This window comes from Rattus norvegicus, chromosome 3 (genome assembly GCF_021556685.1).
Source record: "Rattus norvegicus strain SHRSP/BbbUtx chromosome 3, alternate assembly SHRSP_T2T, whole genome shotgun sequence".
Lineage (NCBI taxonomy): Eukaryota > Metazoa > Chordata > Mammalia > Rodentia > Muridae > Rattus > Rattus norvegicus.
The window spans coordinates 129326287-129352498 of NC_141536.1; the positions used below are offsets into that span (position 1 = coordinate 129326287).

Sequence of the window (26212 nt, forward strand, 5' to 3'; positions counted from 1 at the left end):
CTGCATATATCAGAAATAAAGCTGAATTACTATGTCTGACTATATAAGTTTGATAAAATTGATGTGATATGTAAAACTCAAGCCAGGTTCTAAATGATATCTACTCGAAGCTTAGTCTCATCCCAATGATTAATATGTAATATTCTTTTTTTGTTTTTTGTTTTTTTCGGAGCTGAGGACTGAACCCAGGGCCTTGCGCTTGCTAGGCAAGCGCTCTACCACTGAGCTAAATCCCCAACCCCGTAATATTCTTAATTTAGAAAAAGTAGCTCACATATCAACAAGAAAAACAAAAAGTCAAGAATGACAAAATAGTAGCCCAAGAGGAAAATGAGTAAGATTCAACTAATCAGCTTTAGTTAATCTAAGATGTGAAAAATAGATGCCCTTATCTCTTTACATAAATAACATAAAATGGGAATATTGTTCCTTTTCTTTTTGAATAATTAAAAACCTATGAAATTGGTTGAAACAGTGTTTGAACAGACTCATTCACTATTAATGAAAGGCCATCAACTGGCCACCAATAATTTTGATATAACCTATTTAAAACACATAGAGATGTTATTCCTAAATTATTCATTACAATATGGCATTTAATAGTACAGATAATCTCTCTCTCTCTCTCTCTCTCTCTCTCTCTCTCTCTCTCTCTTTCTCTCTCTCCCTCTCCTTCTCTCCTGGCTTGACACGATAAAAAAAAAAATAGTACAGACAAAAACATTTAAAACACCCCCAAAGATGAATCCATCACAACATAGAACGTTATATACCTTTAAACATACAGTTTTTGAAAAAGTGGATGATTTTAGAAAAATATGAAATAAGATCAGGAAATAAAGGATAAATTCATTTTGATCGCAAAGCTACGCATATGCACCTACACAGATAAAGCAGTGTATACATATGCACTGCATATTTGCTTATACTTGTACACACACACACACACACACACACACACACACACACACACACACGAGAAAGCTACCAATTCATAATTGTAAAAGTGGCCATTTCTGTCTTTGTAAAACTATATACAATTCTCAGTGCATACAGGTCTTTGATATCCATAGTGAAAGTGCAGTTGTTGTAACTCTACAGGAAAATTATTTTAAAGTGATTTACATTAGAAGAATCAGTTTTATCGGTCCTAGAGGAATACCAAGGATGTTTAGGAGATAATCAACTTCATGTTAATATAGTTTCATCTTTAGCTTTTAACCTGGAGCATTTGCACATGGCAAAGACTCAATGGTAAGTATTAGCAGGGATTTTCAAGTTGAACAAAAAGACACAATTTTGTTAAAACAAATGTCAAAAAATCAGTCTCTATTCCTAGAAAAATCTGAGCATCTAGTAACCTGCAAACCATCCGGCTGTATTGCTGCCTTTGTCCCCAAACAGTCCGTTTACACAGTGAGTTTTGGTTTAGCCCCTAGAACTGCTTCATTCCAGACCGATGTCTCCAGACCAATTTTTATGCAAATTAATCAAAGCTAAAGCATTAGCTTGAGCCCAACTTAATTACCAAGGCTTCAAGAAGCAGTAGTCACGTGATACATTTCTGAGGAAAAGCGAATGGAATTTTGGATTATCTGTTTCTAATGCCCCTCCCGTTACTATGGATGGTTGAGTTCGCTGTATGAAAACATATATACATAAAGTATGAAATCCTTTGTTTTCTTTTGTCTCCTGTGCCCGGAGGATTAGGTCAGAGGGCTGTGGGGATTCTACTATTGCTGAATATAAGGCAAACAAAGCTGGCCCCATGGGGCCAAGAAAGCAGCAAGAAACGCTGGGCCTGAGTGACTGAGAACACAGCAGTCGCTCTTCAACACAGGGGCCAGGTGCAACGTGCCGGAGCTCACACGTATTCTTGTCTTTAGAATGTCAGATCCTGGCGGGCTCTGGATTGAGCAAACGGGATCATTCTTAAATTTCAAAGCTGGAGACTTTATGTCACCTTCAATTTTCACACCACATTTCAGTGGAGAGAAATGAGAAAACAAAAAGAAAGTATAGCTTTCTGTTCAGGAAATGGCTGCCAAAATATACTATGCACTCAGGTGAAACTGCCCAAGAGTAGAGACAAATGGAGAGGGCAGGGGAGAAAAACATTCCCTCCGAAGGACTGGAATGACCTTTTAGCTTGTCAGTGAAGATCAGACCTTATAGTCAAGGCAACCCTGCTGTTCCCCGAGAGCTGCCCATCCTCCTGCTGCCCCTATTCCCACCCCCCTTCCACACTCAGACAGACCTAACCTTCTCAGCAGTGCCTGGCTCTATGGAACAGTGATCTTCCCAGTATTGAAGCCAGTGCAGCATGGAGACCCTCGGGAGACGTAGTGACTCTGCTCCAAGAACTCTCTACTCTTTCCACACCATTGTACAGAGATTCTGAGGCCGCATATAATGAGTTAAAGGGCCCAGAAAGGACCAAGTATGATGAGTAGGTTTGATGGGTCATGTCCTATGTCCACAGAGGTAGAGAACGCTGCTCCTACCCTTAGCAGGGAAGGATACCTGTTGACATCATTCACTAGATAGACTGGGTACCATCAGGACATCAGACAGGAGCCTAAAAGATTGTCTAATGCTACAGTCATTTCTCATCCATAAATGATGAACCTGGTACTCAGGGAGGTTGATGTCTAACATCCCGTTAAGCCTTATTCTAAAAACAACAGTTTTGAAACATTATGATCTTGAAACCCCAGGGAGTATAAGGTGCTTACTTTACTAACAGATGGAAGGAAAGTAAACTGTAGCCCCTGACAACTATGCGGACTGAGGAGTGATGTAACAGAGGGTCAGTTAGGTAGACAGTTATTGTTGGTGCTTTGTGCAAGGTGCAGGTATAGACAATGAGAATTAAGCTAAATCTTCTGCGTATGCACCATGCACAATCTAGTGAGAGAGGAAAACACACATACATGTATGAAACACATGTATGAAAGTGTGAAAGGAGCCTAACAGACAAGAAAGAAGTCCAGTGGGTGACAGCAAAACTCCTATTTCGAGATAAATATCTATTCTGGCACCAAATGTGAGTGATCACGACTCAGGAATACAGAATCAGCTAACCCCGTACTGGAATTTTTTTTGTCTCAATATCCTGTTCATTAAACCATATTCTTATCAATTATAGAGATATGGCCACAATGACAAAGACACGTTTTGTACTTTTTGATTTCCCAGAGTATTTACCTTTTAAAGTATATCCACTTAGTATAACCTCATTGTCTATGTTTTGGGTTTTCAAGATTTTATCTGTATTGCTTTTTAATTTGTGTGTGTGCTCACATATGTACATGTGTGTGTGTGTGTGTGTGTGTGTGCACTCATGAATGAGCACACAGGCATGCATGAGTGGGCAGGAGGGCTGTAGAAACCAGAAGAGGATGTCAAATAGTCTGGAGCTGGAGTTACAGGTGGTGTTGAGCTGAGGGTGCTGGGAACCGAACTCAGGTCCTCTCTAAGAGTGGTATGTACTCTCACCTGCTGAGCCATCGCTCCAGCCCCTACTTCCAATTTTTAAATCCTTCCTTTTTGTGACTGAGAATAGGTATCTAGATAAAGTGTTTACTAGAAGACAAATTGAAAAATAGACTCTTAACTTTCTGCATAATTCATGATTAAATCATTCCACTCGGCCATTCTGATGAGCATACCTCTAGATATTTATCTAGAGATCTAGAATTCAGAAACTTGTGGTTCCTTTTCTTAAAAAACAAAACCAAACAAAAAAAACAAAAACAAAAAAAAAACAGAAAGTGAATGTTCCCTCTCTTTATTCCTTGGGGTCGATTTTATTTTTTTTCTTATAACCCTAATTTTGTGACTTTACGTGTATTTAAATGCCACTTTCACTTTGACAGATGTTTCCAAAGTTAACAGTCAATATATTGTTTCCCTCTCAATTTTCTGCCATCTGAACAACATCTGAAAGTGACTTTAAAAAAAGAAGATGGAGCTCTGTTGAATGTCTTCCTAGAAAGAGCCTTTTCCACGTGAGATGCCTGAGTTCTTGCAACTGTAAACACTCTGTGGACACCTATCCCTAGACCTCGCCTAACCCACACCACTGCCACGTAACCTACGGCAGAGGGAACGGCTGCTCTCTCTTTCATACGCAATAGTGATGCAGATGGAACTGGCCTGAAGACTTTTCTCTTGCTTACTACAACTTCCCAGATAATTTTATGACCGATGATAACGCTATATCCTCTAAAGAAGGCAGGGAACAAATACAGTTCTCATGCATTTCTGCCAGAGGTAAAAGGGGAACAGATTCCTTTTTTAATCAATTCATTAATTTGCTTGTTCACTTTACATCCCTATTGCTGCCCCCCATCCCTCACACAGTCCCTTCCCCCATCCGCCACCCCCCCCATCCCCCATCTCCTTCTTCTCTAAGAGGGTAGAGCCCCTCATCCCCCAACCCTGACACATCATGCCTCTGCAGGGCTTGCCACATCCTCCTCCACCTAAGCCAGACAAGTCAGCACAGGTAGGGGAGCATATCCCACAGACAGGCAACATATTTAGAGGTAGCTCCTGTTCCTGATGTTGGGGAACCCACATGAAGACTAAGCTGCACATCTACTACATATCAACAGGGGGCCTAGGTCCAGCCTGTGTATGCTTGTTGGTTGGTGATTCAGTCTGGGAGTCCCCAAGGGTCCAGGTTAGTTGGCTCTGTTGGTCTTCCTATAGAGTTCCTATACTCTATGGGTTCACAATTCTTCCCAGAACTGTTTCATAAAAATAGCAGAGTATTAATAATGTCAGGGATCGGTTCTTACCCATAGAATGGGTCTCAAGTTGGCCAGTCACTGGGCAAGAACCAATTCCCTCAGTCTGTTCCATTCCTGTCCCTGCATTTCTTGTAGACAGGATAAATTCTGGGTTGAAAGTTGTGGCTGTCTCTCTCACTCTAATGGTTTCTGCCTGGCTATAAGAAGTGGCCTTTTCAGGCTCCATTATTTCCATGCTGTGAGTCTTAGCTAAGGTTACCCTCATTGATTCCTGGAGAACCTCCTCCTCCCAGCTCTCTGGCAGGTCTGTGAGATGCCCCCCACCTCCACCAGCCGCAGATTTCCATTCATTCTCCTGGCCCTCTGGCCCTCTCTCTGGTCTCTCCCCACACCTGATCCTGAACCCTCCTCATTTCCCTCCCCACCCCCTCTGCCACCCAGTTCCCTCCCTCCATCTGCTTCCTATGACTATTTTATTTCTACTCCTAAGTGAGATTCAAACATCCTTATTTAGTTTCTCTGGATTGGTGGAATGGAGTGTAAGTATTCTCTGTTTAGTTTTGTATCCCATTTGGGGAGTAGTTATTTGAATTGCTGCTGTCTAATTTTCTTGGGTTTCTATAGAGGTCTGTTAGGTCTATTTGATTTATAATCTGTTAGTTTTATTATGATTCTGTTTAGTTTCTGTCTGGATGACCTGTTGCTTGGTGAGAGTAGGGTGTTGAAGACTCCCACTATTAATGAGTGAGGTTCAATGTGTGATTTAAGCTTTAGCAATGCTTTTTTACAACTGTGGGTACCATTGTGTTTGGGATATAGATGTTTAGAATTGAGATATCATCTTGATAGATTTTTCCCTTGATGAGTATAAAATATCCTTCCCTGTTTCTCTGGATTTATTTTCTTTGAAGTCCGTTTTGTTAGATATTAGAATGACTATTCCAGCTTGCTTCTTGGGTCTGTTTGCTTGGAAACCTTTTTTATTTTTTTTCCATACCTTTACTCTAAGGTAATGTCTATCTTTGTTGCTGAAATGTGTTTCTTATATGCAGCAGAATGTTTGGGTCCTGTTTTTGCATCCATTCTGTCAGCCTGTGTCTTTTTATTGGGGAATTGAGTTCATTGATGCTAGAGATATTAATGACCAGTGATTATTACTTCCTGTTATTTTGATTTTGGTGGTGTTAATGTGTGTGTGTGTGTGTGTGTGTGTGTGTGTGTGTGTGTGTGTGCATGCGTGAGTGCCCTTCTGTGTGCTTCCCTCGTTTTTGCTGATATGGAATTACTTATTTCTTGTGTCTTCTTGGATGTAGTCATCCTCCATGGTTTGTATTTTCCTTCTGGTATTTTCTGTGGCGCTGGATTTGTATAGAGATTTTTTTTTGGTTCTTTTTTTTCGGAGCTGGGGACCGAACCCAGGGCCTTGCGCTTCCTAGGCAAGTGCTCTACCACTGAGCTAAATCCCCAACCCCTAGAGATGTTTTAAAATTTGTATTTGTCTTGTAATATCTTTTTTCATCTATGGTAATTGAGAGTTTTGTTGGGCGTAGTAGTCTAGGTTGTTATGTGTGGTTTTTATTAGTGGTTGCAAGATAACTGTCTACGCCCTTCTAGCTGTTAGAGTCTATGTTGAAAAGTCAGGTGTAATTCTGATAGTTCTGCTTTTGTATGTTACCTGCCCTTTTCCCCTCACCACTATTAATCTTCTTTCTTTGTTCTATAGATCTTGTGTTTTGATTATTAGTAACAGGAGGATTTTTTTTTTTACTTCTTCTCCAGTCTAATTGGTGTTCTATGTGCTTCTTGTATGTTTATAAGCATCTCTTTCTTTAGTTTGGGTAAGTTTTCTTCTATGATGTTTTGGGCCTTGGAGGCAGGTCTCTTCACCTGCTTCTATTCCTATTATTCTTAGGTTAGGTCTTTTCATGGTATCCCAGATTTCCTGGATGGTTTGGGTCATGAATTTTTTAGGTTTATCATTTTCTTTGACTGATGTATCAATTTCTTCTATTGTATCTTCTGCCCCTGAGATTCTGTCTTCCGTCTCCTGTGATTTGTTGGTGATGCTTGCATCTGTTGTTCCTGGTCTCTTCTCTAGGTTTTCCATCTCCAGGATTCCCTCGGGTTGTGTTTTGTTTATTGGTTCTACTTCTGCTTTCAGGTCTTGCACACTTTTATTTATTTCCTCTACCTGTTTGATGGTATTTTTCATGTATTCCTTTAAGTGAGTTACTCATTTCCTCTTTAAAGGCCTCTATCATCTTTATAAGATTGAATTTAAGATCATTTTCTTATGCTTTGGTTGTGTTAGGATATCCAGGGCTTGCTGTATAAGGGTAGCTGTGCTCTGAAATTGTCATATTGCCTTGGCTTTTCTTAATTGTGTTCTTTTGAAGACCTTTAGTCATCTGGATGACTTTGGTCCCTGGATGGTTCTGTTGTAGTAGGTATTGGGAGGTGGGATTATCCTGTATGGTCCTGATGTAGCAGGTCTGTGATGAGTATCCTTGGGTTGGACAGTTTCCGTTCTGCAGGTCATTATTGATCAGGATCTATAGGTCTGTATGACCCAGGAGTCAAAGATCCAAAGAAGGCAGAGAGGTGGTGGGGAATTGAATGTCTGCCTGGGCTATCAGGCTGCTCAGGGCAGCTGGGCATTACCCAGAGGACTTGTCAGTGGGCAAAGGAAATGGGTTCAGAAAGGGAATCTAATCTGTATGGTTCTATGTCAGCATTTCTGATGAAGATAGGCAAAGAGGTGGTGGGAGAATGGCAATCTGGTCATTAGGAAGGGGAAATTGGAACAGACATTTAGCACACTGTTTTATATGACCTAATACACCTAAGAAAGCAATTCCCAGTTATTTAGCTATTTCACTTTTGGGTGGTGTTTAAATGACATGAATACAGATTTCCACATAGGAACACACTGAAATATTTTGGTACTATTATTCAGAATAGTTCCAAACTGGAAATGACTCAATTTCAGGTGGTATCATATCTTCAGACAGTAGCCTAAGGTATATCAGTCAATAAGAAGGGCATATATATATATATATATATATATATATATATATATATATATATATATAGAGAGAGAGAGAGAGAGAGAGAGTATAATCTCACACACAAAATACTTGAAAGGTAAAATTTAAAATAAAGAGAGCATGTACTTTTGCTTACAGTAATTTGAAGAGACACGAACTAGACAAAGTCACCAGTGCTAGAATTTTTTTATCTGAGAGGAATTACACGTGATAGTCATGAGAAGATATGTAGAGTGTCATCGAGATCCATAATTATGATTTGTGTGTTTTGCTTTACGCGTTTACATTTTAAACTGTAAAATAAAGATATTTCCAAGAAAACCATAAAGAGAAAGTATCATTATGGTCAGACAGAGTTGGCGATATGTTTAGGAGCCAGAATGACTGTCATGGCGCTTTCTTCAGAGGAGGGCTCAGTGAGCAGGGATAATGGATGTGAAGTGCTGTGGTAAAGTCTTCTGTCCCAGGGTGCACTCAAGTTCTGTAGGCCAGGGCTTCGTAAGCATTAGCATGTATATGTTCAAATGGAGATCTTGAAAAAATATGTAGGTCATAATTCTGTATGAGTAGAATGAAGCCTGAAAGCTTTTAAAAATCTTCTAGATAATTCCATTGTTGCTTGTCAATGGACCATAATTTGGGGATGAATAAGGAAGAGCAAGAGGACAGGTTTTGATCAAATCCACATTTTAAAGGTCCTCTTGGCCAGCAATTTAAAACTTAGATAATACAGGGGGGAAGAGAAAAAGAAAAGAAACAAAGTTCCAATCTTATGTACCCTGAGCCAGAAAAGAGAGTGTAGAAAGGAAAATGAGAAAAGAAACATTTTATGAAGCCATCCATAATCAGTGCATCACTGAACTTTGGGGACGATGGGACAAAGTCACCTGAGACATCTCGAGGGTGCTGAGTTCAGCTACCACTACCACACAGCTAAAGGAATATTAATGTTCATTATTTTATCATATCTTTGGACCAAAAATGAGCTCATGAGCAACTGAGGTCATTAAAATAAAACTGGTGTTTGGCCTGTTGGGTTTCTGGTTTTGTATTTTGTTTTGAGATTATGCTGGCAGAGAAGAAACTAAGCGGAAGGTATATGGTGGGTTGTCTGAGAATAGACTTACCAAAGCAGAAGATGCAGGATGAAGGGTTGTCTAAGTCAGTGTTACCGCATAACAAATAAGCCCTAAAATTCAGTGGCTCTTCAGAAGAGTTGTGTTAAGGTCTGGCTCTATTTGATTCTGCTCCAGATCAAGAAGAACACATTCTGCTCAGTGTGAGCTGCAAGAAACTCGCAGTGGATCTTAAGCTTTTGCAAAAATTCATATGATGTCTGTCCTCTGGCCATTTCTAAACTAAGTCCCATAAAAAAAAAAAGGCCTGATGTGAATGGGATGCCTACACTCTGTCTCTGACAGAGACAAAGGAATGCAAGTCTTTTACAGGGAGAAGTAGGGACAAGACAAAAGAACAGTGTCACCACCACAGGGACATACCACTGCAAACATTTCTAGCTTCCTGTGTCTGTCCTTTTGTGCTTACAGCTAATTCAAAGTCTAGGTTTGTTTGTTTGTTTATTAATTAAATTTAACAGTTAAGCATTCTCAGTATAAAATCTTCCATTAGCATGAGGCAAAAATGGACAGATTTCGTTATCTTATCTTAATGAGTATTTATATGTTCAAAACCCTACAGGGGAGAAGTCGGGGATGTGGAAGAAGAGCCTTGAGCCTTTGTTTGGTCTTTTCTATATTCAGTAAATACCTAAAGGGTTTACTGAGATACTATGCTCTTCTGTCCCTTACTCAACTTCCTATGTGCTGTTGAGGAAGGAAGGGGGTACAGGTAGTGCTTTAGTTTGGAGGGGTGATCATAAATATACAAAATCACTGTATCTGAATAGATATCTAAATATTACCCATGTAATCCAGAAAAATGATCTGAAAACTTCAAGCCTTTCAGATCATTGTTTGTAAATGTCCAATTGATTGATAAGCTGAATACTAATTGTGTCAAGAAAAAGAATAGGCTTTTGTTTCTTTGTTTGCCCAAATTATCAGGATATTTCCACATAAAATAATTGATGTAAATTTAATTATTTGAAAACTGACATGGGTGCCTTCCACTTCCAATTTAACACACTCTTTGAATGTGATTAAAAGAAGGCATCTGAAGAATTTGTCCTTCAGACCTGATACACGTACATCTTATTTTTTTTTCTCTTTCAATCACTGTTCTAACAGGACAAGAGAATGACTCAACAAAGAGTGAGGGAAAAACTGAGACAGAGTCCCCAAGCTCCTCTATGGAGACAGAAGGTACTGGAGCCGATTAGAATGAATGAGAAGACTTCTCTATAAAAAGCATTTGTGGGTGGGGGGTGTAAAAATAAGAGTCTATGAATGTGTATGAGTGTATGTGAGATTTGTGGTATGTGTGACTCTGTGTGAGTACATATTTGTGTGTGTGAGTCTCTGTGTGTATGAGTATGTTACTTTCTCTGTCTCCCTGTCTCTGTCTCTCTGCCTCTCTGTCTCTGTCTCTGTCTCTCTGTCTCTGTGTGTGTGTGTGTGTGTGTGTGTGTGTGTGTGTGTGCGCGTGCGTGTGTGCGAGAGAGCCAGCATCAGGCTTCATGTAAGTCTTATCTTGGAAGGTTATTAAAAAGACATTTTGCTCTGTAGTCACTGTGTTTTCTCAATGATTTTAATTTAAACATCCTTGAGTCTCTTTCTGTCTCCTTCCATTTAGACCTTTCACCAAATCAAGAAGATGCCACGATTGTGGAAGAACCAGAAGTGATCCCCCTGATAGATGACCAGGAAGAACAGGAAGGTGGAGAAGGTAGGAATGCTCCTGAATTAACCCATCACAATCAAAAAACTTAGGTGGACACCAGCCTAGAATCCAAGTACCAAAGCTGTCCTCCACCGATCCAGCCAGAAAAGGGAGAAATGAGCACATCTGTAACCTTGCCCTTGTTTTTGAAACTAGAGTAAAATCCAGAAGTAACAAAAGGTGTTATTGAAAACACCTCTGTCTTTCCAAATGGAATGAAGGTGTACTTGATAATTTTTTTATTTCATTTAAAAATTTGAAACTCGAAAATTGAGAAAGTCTGTAAGGAATCAAAATAATAAAATAGAGGGATGAAATCCTAAGAAAACTGAAGTGGCTTTAGAACGAATAGAACAAACCTTTTGCACTAATTTCATCCTGCCTTCCTTTAAATGGTATTTAAAGAAGCATGAAGAAGTCCTCCTCTGAACCTTCTAAGTTGCTAACCTTAGAATAGAATAATATTGAATCACATTTAAAAATTAAACTGGGTCATAATGATTTCTACCACGATAGAAGGCATACTTTATAAATAATAAAAGTATTGAATTGAAGATAATTTTTTATAAATTATATCAGGGGATGGGCTGGAGAGATGGCTCCAAGGTTAAGAGCACCAACTGCACTTCCAGAAGTCTTTAGTTCAATTCCCAATAACTACATGGTGGCTCACAACCATCTGTAATGGGATCTGATGCCCTCTTCTGGTGTGTCTGAAGACAGCTACGCTGTACTCACATACATAAAATAAATAAACCTTAAAAAATAACTTGGAGAATTTGGTATTTACAGAAGAAATGGAAGACCCCAATTCTTTTTTTTTTTTTTTGATTTTTTTTTTGATTTTTTTTTTATTTTTGTAGTATTTTTTTTTTATTAACTTGAGTATTTCTTATATACATTTCAAGTGTTATTCCCTTTCCCGGTTTCCGGGCAAAATCCCCCTCCCCCCTCCCCTTCCTTATGGGTGTTCCCCTCCCAACCCTCCCCCCATTGCCGCCCTCCCCCCATAGTCTAGTTCACTGGGGGTTCAGTCTTAGCAGGACCCAGGGCTTCCCCTTGCACTGGTGCTCTTACTAGGATATTCATTGCTACCTATGGGGTCAGAGTCCAGGGTCAGTCCATATATAGTCTTTAGGTAGTGGCTTAGTCCCTGGAAGCTCTGGTTGCTTGACATTGTTGTACTTTTGGGGTCTCGAGCCCCTTCAAGCTCTTCCAGTTCTTTCTCTGATTCCTTCAACGGGGGACCTATTCTCAGCTCAGTGGTTTGCTGCTGGCATTCGCCTCTGTATTTGCTGTATTCTGGCTGTGTCTCTCAGGAGCGATCTACATCCGGCTCCTGTCGGTCTGCACTTCTTTGCTTCATCCATCTTGTCCAATTGGGTGGCTGTATATGTATGGGCCACCTGTGGGGCAGGCTCTGAATGGGTGTTCCTTCAGTCTCTGTTTTAATTTTTGCCTCTCCCTTCCCAGCCAAGGGTATTCTTTTTCCTCATTTAAAGAAGGAGTGAAGCATTCACATTTTGATCATCCGTCTTGAGTTTCGTTTGTTCTAGGGATCTAGGGTAATTCAAGCATTTGGGCTAATAGCCACTTATCAATGAGTGCATACCATGTATGTCTTTCTGTGATTGGGTTAGCTCACTCAGGATGATATTTTCCAGTTCCAACCATTTGCCTACAAATTTCATAGACTCGTTGTTTTTGATAGGTGAGTAATATTCCATTGTGTAGATGTACCACATTTTCAGTATCCATTCCTCTGTTGAAGGGCATCTGGGTTCTTTCCAGCTTCTGGCTATTATAAATAAGGCTGCGATGAACATAGTGGAGCACGTGTCTCTTTTATATGTTGAGGCATCTTTTGGGTATATGCCCAAGAGAGGTATAGCTGGATCCTCAGGCAGTTCAATGTCCAATTTTCTGAGGAACCTCCAGACTGATTTCCAGAATGGTTTTACCAGTCTGCAATCCCACCAACAATGGAGGAGTGTTCCTCTTTCTCCACATCCTCGCCAGCATCTGCTGTCACCTGAGTTTTTGATCTTAGCCATTCACACTGGTGTGAGTTGAAATCTCAGGGTTGTTTTGATTTGCATTTCCCTTATGACTAAAGATGTTGAACATTTCTTTAGGTGTTTCTCAGCCATTCGGCATTCCTCAGCTGTGAATTCTTTGTTTAGCTCTGAACCCCATTTTTTAATAGGGTTATTTGTTTCCCTGCGGTCTAACTTCTTGAGTTCTTTGTATATTTTGGATATAAGGCCTCTATCTGTTGTAGGATTGGTAAAGATCTTTTCCCAATCTGTTGGTTGCCGTTTTGTCCTAACCACCGTGTCCTTTGCCTTACAGAAGCTTTGCAGTTTTATGAGATCCCATTTGTCGATTCTTGATCTTAGAGCATAAGCCATTGGTGTTTTGTTCAGGAAATTTTTTCCAGTGCCCATGTGTTCCAGATGCTTCCCTAGTTTTTCTTCTATTAGTTTGAGTGTGTCTGGTTTGATGTGGAGGTCCTTGATCCACTTGGACTTAAGCTTTGTACAGGGTGATAAGCATGGATCGATCTGCATTCTTCTACATGTTGCCCTCCAGTTGAACCAGCACCATTTGCTGAAAATGCTATCTTTTTTCCATTGGATGGTTTTGGCTCCTTTGTCAAAAATCAAGTGACCATAGGTGTGTGGGTTCATTTCTGGGTCTTCAATTCTATTCCATTGGTCTATCTGTCTGTCTCTGTACCAATACCATGCAGTTTTTATCACTATTGCTCTGTAATACTGCTTGAGTTCAGGGATAGTGATTCCCCCTGAAGTCCTTTTATTGTTGAGGATAGCTTTAGCTATCCTGGGTTTTTTGTTATTCCAGATGAATTTGCAAATTGTTCTGTCTAACTCTTTGAAGAATTGGATTGGTATTTTGATGGGGATTGCATTGAATCTGTAGATTGCTTTTGGTAAAATGGCCATTTTTACTATATTAATCCTGCCAATCCATGAGCATGGGAGATCTTTCCATCTTCTGAGGTCTTCTTCAATTTCTTTCCTCAGTGTCTTGAAGTTCTTATTGTACAGATCTTTTACTTGCTTGGTTAAAGTCACACCGAGGTACTTTATATTATTTGGGTCTATTATGAAGGGTGTCGTTTCCCTAATTTCTTTCTCGGCTTGTTTCTCTTTAGTATAGAGGAAGGCAACTGATTTATTTGAGTTAATTTTATACCCAGCCACTTTGCTGAAGTTGTTTATCAGCTTTAGTAGTTCTCTGGTGGAACTTTTGGGATCACTTAAATATACTATCATGTCATCTGCAAATAGTGATATTTTGACTTCTTCTTTTCCGATCTGTATCCCCTTGATCTCCTTTTGTTGTCTGATTGCTCTGGCTAGAACTTCAAGAACTATATTGAATAAGTAGGGAGAGAGTGGGCAGCCTTGTCTAGTCCCTGATTTTAGTGGGATTGCTTCGAGTTTCTCTCCATTTAGTTTAATGTTAGCAACTGGTTTGCTGTATATGGCTTTTACTATGTTTAGGTATGGGCCTTGAATTCCTATTCTTTCCAGGACTTTTATCATGAAGGGGTGTTGAATTTTGTCAAATGCTTTCTCAGCATCTAATGAAATGATCATGTGGTTTTGTTCTTTCAGTTTGTTTATATGATGGATCACGTTGATGGTTTTCCGTATATTAAACCATCCCTGCATGCCTGGGATGAAGCCTACTTGATCATGGTGGATGATTGTTTTGATGTGCTCTTGAATTCGGTTTGCCAGAATTTTATTGAGTATTTTTGCGTCGATATTCATAAGGGAAATTGGTCTGAAGTTCTCTTTCTTTGTTGTGTCTTTGTGTGGTTTAGGTATAAGAGTAATTGTGGCTTCATAGAAGGAATTCGGTAGTGCTCCATCTGTTTCAATTTTGTGGAATAGTTTGGATAATATTGGTATGAGGTCTTCTATGAAGGTTTGATAGAATTCTGCACTAAACCCGTCTGGACCTGGGCTCTTTTTGGTTGGAAGACCTTTAATGACTGCTTCTATTTCCTTAGGAGTTATGGGGTTGTTTAACTGGTTTATCTGTTCCTGATTTAACTTCGATACCTGGTATCTGTCTAGGAAATTGTCCATTTCCTGAAGATTTTCAAATTTTGTTGAATATAGGTTTTTATAGTAAGATCTGATGATTTTTTGAATTTCCTCTGAATCTGTAGTTATGTCTCCCTTTTCATTTCTAATTTTGTTAATTTGGACGCACTCTCTGTGTCCTCTCGTTAGTCTGGCTAAGGGTTTATCTATCTTGTTGATTTTCTCAAAGAACCAACTTTTGGTTCTGTTGATTCTTTCTATGGTCCTTTTTGTTTCTACTTGGTTGATTTCAGCTCTGAGTTTGATTATTTCCTGCCTTCTACTCCTCCTGGGTGTATTTGCTTCTTTTTGTTCTAGAGCTTTTAGGTGTGCTGTCAAGCTGCTGACATATGCTCTTTCCTGTTTCTTTCTGCAGGCACTCAGCGCTATGAGTTTTCCTCTTAGCACAGCTTTCATTGTGTCCCATAAGTTTGGGTATGTTGTATCTTCATTTTCATTAAATTCTAAAAAGTTTTTAATTTCTTTCTTTATTTCTTCCTTGACCAGGTTATCATTGAGTAGAGCATTGTTCAATTTCCACGTATATGTGGGCATTCTTCCCTTATTGTTATTGAAGACCAGTTTTAGGCCGTGGTGGTCCGATAGCATGCATGGGATTATCTCTATCTTTCTGTACCTGTTGAGGCCCGTTTTTTGACCAATTATATGGTCAATTTTGGAGAAAGTACCATGAGGAGCTGAGAAGAAGGTATATCCTTTTGCTTTAGGATAGAATGTTCTATAAATATCCGTTAAGTCCATTTGGCTCATGACTTCTCTTAGTCTGTCGACATCACTGTTTAATTTCTGTTTCCATGATCTGTCCATTGATGAGAGTGGGGTGTTGAAGTCTCCCACTATTATTGTGTGAGGTGCAATGTGTGTTTTGAGCTTTAGTAAGGTTTCTTTTACGTATGTAGGTGCCCTTGTATTTGGGGCATAGATATTTAGGATTGAGAGTTCATCTTGGTGGATTTTTCCTTTGATGAATATGAAGTGTCCTTCCTTATCTTTTTTGATGACTTTTAGTTGGAAATTGATTTTATTTGATATTAGAATGGCTACTCCAGCTTGCTTCTTCTGACCATTTGCTTGGAAAGTTGTTTTCCAGCCTTTCACTCTGAGGTAGTGTCTGTCTTTGTCTCTGAGGTGTGTTTCCTGTAGGCAGCAGAATGCAGGGTCCTCATTGCGTATCCAGTTTGTTAATCTATGTCTTTTTATTGGGGAGTTGAGGCCATTGATATTGAGAGATATTAAGGAATAGTGATTATTGTTTCCCTTTATATTCATATTTGGATGTGAGGTTATGTTTGTGTGCTTTCATTCTCTTTGTTTTGTTGCCAAGACGATTAGTTTCTTGCTTCTTCTAGGGTATAGCTTGCCTCCTTATGTTGGGCTTTACCATTTATTATCCTTTGTAGTGCTGGATTTGTAGAAAGATATTGTGTAAATTTGGTTTTGTCATGGAATATCTTGGTTTCTCCATCAATGTTGATTGAGAGTTTTGCTGGATACAGTAACCTGGGCTGGCATTTGTGTTCTCTTAGGGTCTGTATGACATCAGTCCAGGATCTTCTGGCCTTCATAGTTTCTGGCGAGAAATCTGGTGTGATTCTGATAGGTCTCCCTTTATATGTTACTTGACCTTTTTCCCTTACTGCTTTTAATATTCTTTCTTTATTTTGTGCGTTTGGTGTTTTGACAATTATGTGACGGGAGGTGTTTCTTTTCTGGTCCAATCTATTTGGAGTTCTGTAGGCTTCTTGTATGTCTATGGGTATCTCTTTTTTTAGGTTAGGGAAGTTTTCTTCTATGATTTTGTTGAAGATATTTACTGGTCCTTTGAGCTGGGAGTCTTCACTCTCTTCTATACCTATTATCCGTAGGTTTGATCTTCTCATTGAGTCCTGGATTTCCTGTATGTTTTGGACCAGTAGCTTTTTCCGCTTTACATTATCTTTGACAGTTGAGTCAATGATTTCTATGGAATCTTCTGCTCCTGAGATTCTCTCTTCCATCTCTTGAATTCTGTTGGTGAAGCTTGTATCTACAGCTCCTTGTCTCTTCTTTTGGTTTTCTATATCCAGGGTTGTTTCCATGTGTTCTTTCTTGATTGCTTCTATTTCCATTTTTAATTCCTTCAACTGTTTGATTGTGTTTTCCTGGAATTCTTTCAGGGATTTTTGCGATTCCTCTCTGTAGGCTTTTACTTGTTTATTAATGTTTTCCTGTGCTTCCCTAAGTGTGTTCATGTCTTTCTTGAAGTCCTCCAGCATCATGATCAAATATGATTTTGTAACTAGATCTTGCTTTTCTGGTGTGTTTGGATATTCCATGTTTGTTTTGGTGGGAGAATTGGGCTCCGATGATGGCATGTAGTCTTGGTTTCTGTTGCTTGGGTTCCTGCGCTTGCCTCTCGCCATCAGATTATCTCTAGTGTTACTTTGTTCTGCTATTTCTGACAGTGGCTAGACTGTCCTATAAGCCTGTGTGACAGGAGTGCTGTAGACCTGTTTTCCTCTCTTTCAGTCAGTTATGGGGACAGAGTGTTCTGCTTTCTGGCGTGTAGTTTTTCCTCTCTACAGGTCTTCAGCTGTTCCTGTGGGCCTGTGTCTTGAGTTCACCAGGCAGCTTTCTTGCAGCAGAAAATTTGGTCTTACCTGTGGTCCCGAGGCTCAGGTTCGCTCGTGGGGTGCTGCCCACGGGCTCTCTGCAGCGGCAGCAACCAGGAAGACCTGTGCCGCCCCTTCCGGGAGCTTCAGTGCACCAGGGTTCCAGATGGGAAGACCCCAATTCTTAACCGTCTCATTAAAAGGTTCATGGAGCGATTTAATACATCATCTCATAAGTCACCGTGCTCTTAGATCAGTAGGTATTTGCAGTAGGGATAGCAGCATCATGACTCAGTAGACCTTGTTTGTGGAACACCATGATCAATTTTTCTTCCAAATTAAAACATTGACATGATCTCAATTGTAAAATCAGGTCCCTTGCAAGTAGAGCTTCCCCGTTAGGAACACTTCTTGGCAGGAGCATTGATGTCATTTAATTGCTGAGCTACAATAGTGATTTTGACACTTTTTTTTTGAAGTCCACTCTATTTACCTCACACTGTTCTTCTTCTCTGTCTTTGCTGTGTTCTTCTCAATTACAAATCAGAGTTGAGCCTCATGGCACTATATTTGTGACAAGTCAAATAAATGGTATATCTGGAGTTGTTTACCTGACAGTCATAAGAGAATCAATGTAACTTTCACTCAGATTCAGATCTATAATGTGATAAAATATTAGTATATGAACTTTCCAACTTTTATACTCTACCACTGAAATATAATAAGATACAATGAATTCCCATTTGCTTGGTTTTTCTCTTGAAGAAACTATTTGTTTTCATACAATATCTGAAAACATAAGCGGATTAAAGGACATCAAACAATTTATATAATCTTCTTGCCTATGTAATTTGATATAGAGGAAGCCCACATTCCCCACAAAGTCTCCTACTATGAAACTTTTCTTTTTTTTTTTTTTGATACATATTCTTTTTTTTTATTTTATTTTATTTTTTTTTTATTATCTTGAGTATTTCTTATATACATTTCAAGTGTTATTCCCTTTCCCGGTTTCCGGACAGACATCACCCTCCCCCCTCCCCTTCCTTGTGGGTGTTCCCCTCCCAAACCTCCCCCCATTGCCACCCTCCCCGCATAGTCTAGTTCACTGGGGGTTCAGTCTTAGCAGGACCCAGGGCTTCCCCTTCCACTGGTGCTCTTACTAGGATATTCATTGCTACCTATGGGGACAGAGTCCAGGGTCAGTCCATGTATAGTCTTTAGGTAGTGGCTTAGTCCCTGGAAGCTCTGGTTGCTTGACATTGTTGTACTTTTGGGGTCTCGAGCACCTTCAAGCTCTTCCAGTTCTTTCTCTGATTCCTTCAACGGGGGACCTATTCTCAGTTCAGTGGTTTGCTGCTGGCATTCGCCTCTGTATTTGCTGTATTCTGGCTGTGTCTCTCAGGAGCGATCTACATCCGGCTCCTGTCGGTCTGCAATCCCACCAACAATGGAGGAGTGTTCCTCTTTCTCCACATCCTCGCCAGCATCTGCTGTCACATGAGTTTTTGATCTTAGCCATTCTGACTGGTGTGAGGTGAAATCTCAGGGTTGTTTTGATTTGCATTTCCCTTATGACTAAAGATGTTGAACATTTCTTTAGGTGTTTCTCAGCCATTCGGCATTCCTCAGCTGTGAATTCTTTGTTCAGCTCTGAACCCCATTTTTTAATAGGGTTATTTGTTTCCCTGCGGTCTAACTTCTTGAGTTCTTTGTATATTTTGGATATAAGGCCTCTATCTGTTATAGGATTGGTAAAGATCTTTTCCCAATCTGTTGGTTGCCGTTTTGTCCTAACCACAGTGTCCTTTGCCTTACAGAAGCTTTGCAGTTTTATGAGATCCCATTTGTCGATTCTTGATCTTAGAGCATAAGCCATTGGTGTTTTGTTCAGGAAATTTTTTCCAGTGCCCATGTGTTCCAGATGCTTCCCTAGTTTTTCTTCTATTAGTTTGAGTGTGTCTGGTTTGATGTGGAGGTCCTTGATCCACTTGGACTTAAGCTTTGTACAGGGTGATAAGCATGGATCGATCTGCAATCTTCTGCATGTTGTCCTCCAGTTGAACCAGCACCATTTGCTGAAAATGCTATCTTTTTTCCATTGGATGGTTTTGGCTCCTTTGTCAAAAATCAAGTGACCATAGGTGTGGGGGTTCATTTCTGGGTCTTCAATTCTATTCCATTGGTCTATCTGTCTGTCTCTGTACCAATACCATGCAGTTTTTATCACTATTGCTCTGTAATACTGCTTGAGTTCAGGGATAGTGATTCCCCCTGAAGTCCTCTTATTGTTGAGGATAGCTTTAGCTATCCTGGGTTTTTTGTTATTCCAGATGAATTTGCAAATTGTTCTGTCTAACTCTTTGAAGAATTGGATTGGTATTTTGATGGGGATTGCATTGAATCTGTAGATTGCTTTTGGTAAAATGGCCATTTTTACTATATTAATCCTGCCAATCCATGAGCATGGGAGATCTTTCCATCTCCTGAGGTCTTCTTCAATTTCTTTCCTCAGTGTCTTGAAGTTCTTATTGTACAGATCTTTTACTTGCTTGGTTATAGTCACACCGAGGTACTTTATATTATTTGGGTCTATTATGAAGGGTGTCGTTTCCCTAATTTCTTTCTCGGCTTGTTTCTCTTTTGTATAGAGGAAGGCAACTGATTTATTTGAGTTAATTTTATACCCAGCCACTTTGCTGAAGTTGTTTATCAGCTTTAGTAGTTCTCTGGTGGAACTTTTGGGATCACTTAAATATACTATCATGTCGTCTGCAAATAGTGATATTTTGACCTCTTCTTTTCCGATCTGTATCCCCTTGATCTCCTTTTGTTGTCTGATTGCTCTGGCCAGAACTTCAAGAACTATATTGAATAAGTAGGGAGAGAGTGGGCAGCCTTGTCTAGTCCCTGATTTTAGTGGGATTGCTTCAAGTTTCTCTCCATTTAGTTTAATGTTAGCAACTGGTTTGCTGTATATGGCTTTTACTATGTTTAGGTATGGGCCTTGAATACCTATTCTTTCCAGGACTTTTATCATGAAGGGGTGTTGAATTTTGTCAAATGCTTTCTCAGCATCTAATGAAATGATCATGTGGTTCTGTTCTTTCAGTTTGTTTATATGATGGATCACGTTGATGGTTTTCCTTATATTAAACCATCCCTGCATGCCTGGGATGAAGCCTACTTGATCATGGTGGATGATTGTTTTGATGTGCTCTTGAATTCGGTTTGCCAGAATTTTATTGAGTATTTTTGCGTCGATATTCATAAGGGAAATTGGTCTGAAGTTCTCTTTCTTTGTTGTGTCTTTGTGTGGTTTAGGTATAAGAGTAATTGTGGCTTCGTAGAAGGAATTCGGTAGGGCTCCATCTGTTTCGATTTTGTGGAATAGTTTGGATAATATTGATATAAGGTCTTCTATGAAGGTTTGATAGAATTCTGCACTAAACCCGTCTGGACCTGGGCTCTTTTTGGTTGGGAGACCTTTAATGACTGCTTCTATTTCCTTAGGAGTTATGGGGTTGTTTAACTGGTTTATCTGTTCCTGATTTAACTTCGATACCTGGTATCTGTCTAGGAAATTGTTCATTTCCTGAAGATTTTCAAGTTTTGTTGAATATAGGTTTTTATAGTAAGATCTGATGATTTTTTGAATTTCCTCTGAATCTGTAGTTATGTCTCCCTTTTCATTTCTGATTTTGTTAATTTGGACGCACTCTCTGTGTCCTCTCGTTAGTCTGGCTAAGGGTTTATCTATCTTGTTGATTTTCTCAAAGAACCAACTTTTGGTTCTGTTGATTCTTTCTATGGTCCTTTTTGTTTCTACTTGGTTGATTTCAGCTCTGAGTTTGATTATTTCCTGCCTTCTACTCCTCCTGGGTGTATTTGCTTCTTTTTGTTCTAGAGCTTTTAGGTGTGCTGTCAAGCTGCTGACATATGCTCTTTCCTGTTTCTTTCTGCAGGCACTCAGCGCTATGAGTTTTCCTCTTAGCACAGCTTTCATTGTGTCCCATAAGTTTGGGTATGTTGTACCTTCATTTTCATTAAATTCTAAAAAGTTTTTAATTTCTTTCTTTATTTCTTCCTTGACCAGGTTATCATTGAGTAGAGCATTGTTCAATTTCCACGTATATGTGGGGATTCTTCCCTTATTGTTATTGAAGACCAATTTTAGGCAGTGGTGGTCCGATAGCACGCATGGGATTATTTCTATCTTTCTGTACCTGTTGAGGCCCGTTTTTTGACCAATTATATGGTCAATTTTGGAGAAAGTACCATGAGGAGCTGAGAATAAGGTATATCCTTTTGCTTTAGGATAGAATGTTCTATAAATATCCGTTAAGTCCATTTGGCTCATGACTTCTCTTAGTCTGTCTACATCTCTGTTTAATTTCTGTTTCCATGATCTGTCCATTGATGAGAGTGGGGTGTTGAAATCTCCCACTATTATTGTGTGAGGTGCAATGTGTGTTTTGAGCTTTAGTAAGGTTTCTTTTACATATGTAGGTGCCCTTGTATTTGGGGCATAGATATTTAGGATTGAGAGTTCATCTTGGTGGATTTTTCCTTTGATGAATATGAAGTGTCCTTCCTTATCTTTTTTGATGACTTTTAGTTGAAAATTGATTTTATTTGATATTAGAATGGCTACTCCAGCTTGCTTCTTCTGACCATTTGCTTGGAAAATTGTTTTCCAGCCTTTCACTCTGAGGTAATGTCTGTCTTTGTCTCTGAGGTGTGTTTCCTGTAGGCAGCAGAATGCAGGGTCCTCGTTGCGTATCCAGTTTGTTAATCTATGTCTTTTTATTGGGGAGTTGAGGCCATTGATATTGAGAGATATTAAGGAATAGTGATTATTGCTTCCCGTTATATTCATATTTGGAAGTGAGGTTATGTTTGCGTGCTTTCATTCTCTTTGTTTTGTTGCCAAGATGATTAGTTTCTTGCTTCTAGGGTATAGCTTGCCCCCTTATGTTGGGCTTTACCCTTTATTATCCTTTGTAGTGCTGGACTTGTAGAAAGATATTGTGTAAATTTGGTTTTGTCATGGAATATCTTGGTTTCTCCATCTATGTTAATTGAGAGTTTTGCAGGATACAGTAACCTGGGCTGGCATTTGTGTTCTCTTAGGGTTCGTATGACATCTGTCCAGGATCTTCTGGCCTTCATAGTTTCTGGCGAAAAGTCTGGTGTGATTCTGATAGGTCTGCCTTTATATGTTACTTGACCTTTTTCCCTTACTGCTTTTAATATTCTTTCTTTATTTTGTGCGTTTGGTGTTTTGACAATTATGTGACGGGAGGTGTTTCTTTTCTGGTCCAATCTATTTGGAGTTCTGTAGGCTTCTTGTATGCCTATGGGTATCTCTTTTTTTAGGTTAGGGAAGTTTTCTTCTATGATTTTGTTGAAGATATTTACTGGTCCTTTGAGCTGGGAGTCTTCACTCTCTTCTATACCTATTATCCTTAGGTTTGATCTTCTCATTGAGTCCTGGATTTCCTGTATGTTTTGGACCAGTAGCTTTTTCCGCTTTACATTATCTTTGACAGTTGAGTCAATGATTTCTATGGAATCTTCTGCTCCCGAGATTCTCTCTTCCATCTCTTGAATTCTGTTGGTGAAGCTTGTATCTACAGCTCCTTGTCTTTTCTTTTGATTTTCTATGTCCAGGGTTGTTTCCATGTGTTCTTTCTTGATTGCTTCTATTTCCATTTTTAATTCCTTCAACTGTTTGATTGTGTTTTCCTGGAATTCTTTCAGGGATTTTTGCGATTCCTCTCTGTAGGCTTCTACTTGTTCTCTAAGGGAGTTCTTTATGTCTTTCTTGAAGTCCTCCAGCATCATGATCAAATATGATTTTGAAACTAGGTCTTGCTTTTCTGGTGTGTTTGGATATTCCGTGTTTGCTTTGGTGGGAGAATTGGGCTCCGATGATGCCATGTAGTCTTGGTTTCTGTTGCTTGGGTTCCTGCGCTTGCCTCTCGCCATCAGATTATCTCTAGTGTTACTTTGTTCTGCTATTTCTGACAGTGGCTAGACTGTCCTATAACCTGTGTGTCAGGAGTGCTGTAGACCTGTTTTCCTGTTTTCTTTCAGCCTGTTATGGGGACAGAGTGTTCTGCTTTCGGGCGTGTAGTTTTTCCTCTCTACAGGTCTTCAGCTGTTCCTGTGGGCCTGTGTCTTGATTTCACCAGGCAGGTTTCTTGCAGGGGAAAAGTTGGTCCTACCTGTGGTTCCAAGGCTGAAGTTTGCTCGTGGGGTACTGCCTAAGTCCTCTCCGCTGTGGCAGCAACCGGGAAAATCTGTGCCGCTCCTTCCGGGAGCCTCCGTGCACCAGGGTTTCAGATGACGTTTGGCGTTTTCCTCTGGCGCCTGGATGTGCACAGAGTGCAGTCTCTTCTGGTTTCCCAGGCGTGTCCGCCTGTCTGAAGGTTCAGCTCTCCCTCCCACGGGATTTGGTTGCAGAGAACTGTTTATCCAGTCTGTTTCCTTCAGGTTCCGGCAGTGTCTCAGGCGCAGGGGTCCTGCCGCTCCCGGGCCCTCCCCTATGGGAACCCAGAGGCCTTATACAGTTGCCTCTTGGGCCAGGGATGTGGGCAGGGGTGGGCAGTGTTGGTGGTCTCCTCCGCTCTGCAGCCTCAGGAGTGCCCACCTGATCAGGCGGTGAGGTCTCTCTCCCACGGGGTTTGGGAGCAGAGAGCTGCTGCGGTCCGGGATCCGCCGGTGTGGGACTTCCGGTAAACACAGGAAGTGCCCGGCCTTAGAGGAATTTTGCCTCTGTGTGTCCTGAGTTCACCAGGCAGGTTTCTTGCAGGGGAAAAGTTGGTCCTACCTGCAGTTCCAAGGCTCAAGTTTGCTCGTGGGGTACTGCCTAAGTCCTCTCCGCTGTGGCAGCAACCGGGAAGATCTGCGCCGCTCTTTCCAGGAGCCTCCGTGCACCAGGGTTCCAGATGGTGTTTGGTGTTTTCCTCTGGCGCCTGGATGTGCACAGAGTGCAGTCTCTTCTGGTTTCCCAGGCGTGTCCGCCTGTCTGAAGGTTCAGCTCTCCCTCCCACGGGATTTGGGTGCAGAGAACTGTTTATCCGGTCTGTTTCCTTCAGGTTCCGGCAGTGTCTCAGGCGCAGGGGTCCTGCCGCTCCCGGGCCCTCCCCTACGGGAACTCAGAGGCCTTATACAGTTGCCTCTTGGGCCAGGGATGTGGGCAGGGGTGGGCAGTGTTGGTGGTCTCCTCCGCTCTGCAGCCTCAGGAGTGCCCACTTGATCAGGCGGTGAGGTCTCTCTCCCACGGGGTTTTTCGAAACTTTTCTTTAATTGTTGAAGTTAGGGGGTTCACTTTCCCTCTGTTCTTTGTAAGTCGCCCACCCTCTTCTGTCGCTGTTGGAACATGTGGAAAGCCCAGGGCAAATTGAATGCACTGCCTCTGTTATCTTATTCTTGGCATCAGCAGAAAAGTGGAAAGCTATTCTGTTACATGTAAGAAAAGTGCTTATGCTGTACTTATGCTGCTAATAATAAGACAGACTGGGTAAACTATAAGAAAGACGCTCATTTGGACTCATGGTTCTGAGGGTATAAGGTCAAGGGCCTGCATCTGGTGAGGGTATTCTAGTTGGCAGAGTCCTGAGATGATGCAAACATAACATGCAATGGGACATGGCATATATGAACATTTGTATATGCGTGTGTATGTGTGAATATGTGATATATATATATATATTTAAAATCTTTGAGTGTTCACATGTTCATACATGCATGCCCAGTCTCTGTCTCCTTATAAATTCATTAGGATTCAATTACATAAGGTTTAGCCTAATAACCTTGACTCACTTCCAAACAACACAGGCAAATTAAATCTCCACCCATTTAATCTCTGACAATGGGTATTGGCTTTTAACATGTGAAGCCTTGGGAGACACTCAAGCCATGGTAGTCCCCAAAAGAAATGAAGACGAAGTAAACTAGTGACACACGGAGGAGGTACATTCACATCAATGACAACTGAGTGACATTGGACTGGTTATTTAATTTATCTACATCAGGGTGCTCATCTTTATGACAGTGATGACCAAAGGAGTTGACACACCATTTGCAAGGAACACTCAATCACATGTGCACATGTCAAACACTTGCAAAAAGGCATGGCACATGAAGTATTTAGTCTTTAGCCCATCTGAGGAACTGATGACAAAAATGAAGAAGATCCACAAAAATGTTCCCCAAGTCCATTCATTTCTGTCTATAACTATTGGACATATACTACATATGTCCATATGTAAACATAACATAAACAGGTACGTATACTACTGCCTTCAACAACAAATAATCAGTCACGGGGTTGGGGATTTAGCTCAGTGGTAGAGCGCTTGCCTAGCAAGTGAAAGGCCCTGGGTTCGGTCCTCAGCTCTGAAAAAAAAAAATAATCACTCACATTTGATTGATAGAACCACCTTCTAAACGTCGCAGAATATTGTTGTAGACTTCTTACCTGATGATATATTTTATCCTATAGGAATGGAACTATTAATGGATAATACGGTACGAGTTCTCTTACCTATAAACTGGCTTTTCTTTGTTGAGATCTTAATCTTGTGTTTCACAAATAATAATAAAACCATGATCTCTGTGTTTTAAGCAAGACGCAGTTGAGCGATTGGCCATCTCCCATATGAAAGTCAGCGAATACATTCAAAGTGCTTGCATTTATCTTGCTTTCTTTAGATTCTATGAGTTATTTTTAAAAATCTGCTTTGAAAACATTTTAAGAATATACCTCCAGGTTTTGTGTTTATTCATGAAAGCATCTCTTAGTGGAAAAATATGCATATATATTAAGG

The 26212-nt window shown here is 40.3% G+C and overlaps 1 protein-coding gene across 8 annotated transcripts in view; it reads left to right on the top strand.

Annotated features, from left to right (window-relative positions):
* Positions 1–26212, top strand: part of Macrod2 (mono-ADP ribosylhydrolase 2) — a 2026216-nt gene that overhangs the window by 1918753 nt on the left and 81251 nt on the right. For 4 of the 8 annotated variants that reach the window (NM_001428715.1, NM_001428716.1, NM_001428717.1 and 1 more), the window contains 2 exon segments: positions 10051–10125; positions 10556–10648. In NM_001428715.1, the coding sequence (NP_001415644.1) occupies positions 10051–10125; positions 10556–10648 (168 nt within the window). 8 annotated transcript variants of the gene reach the window in all.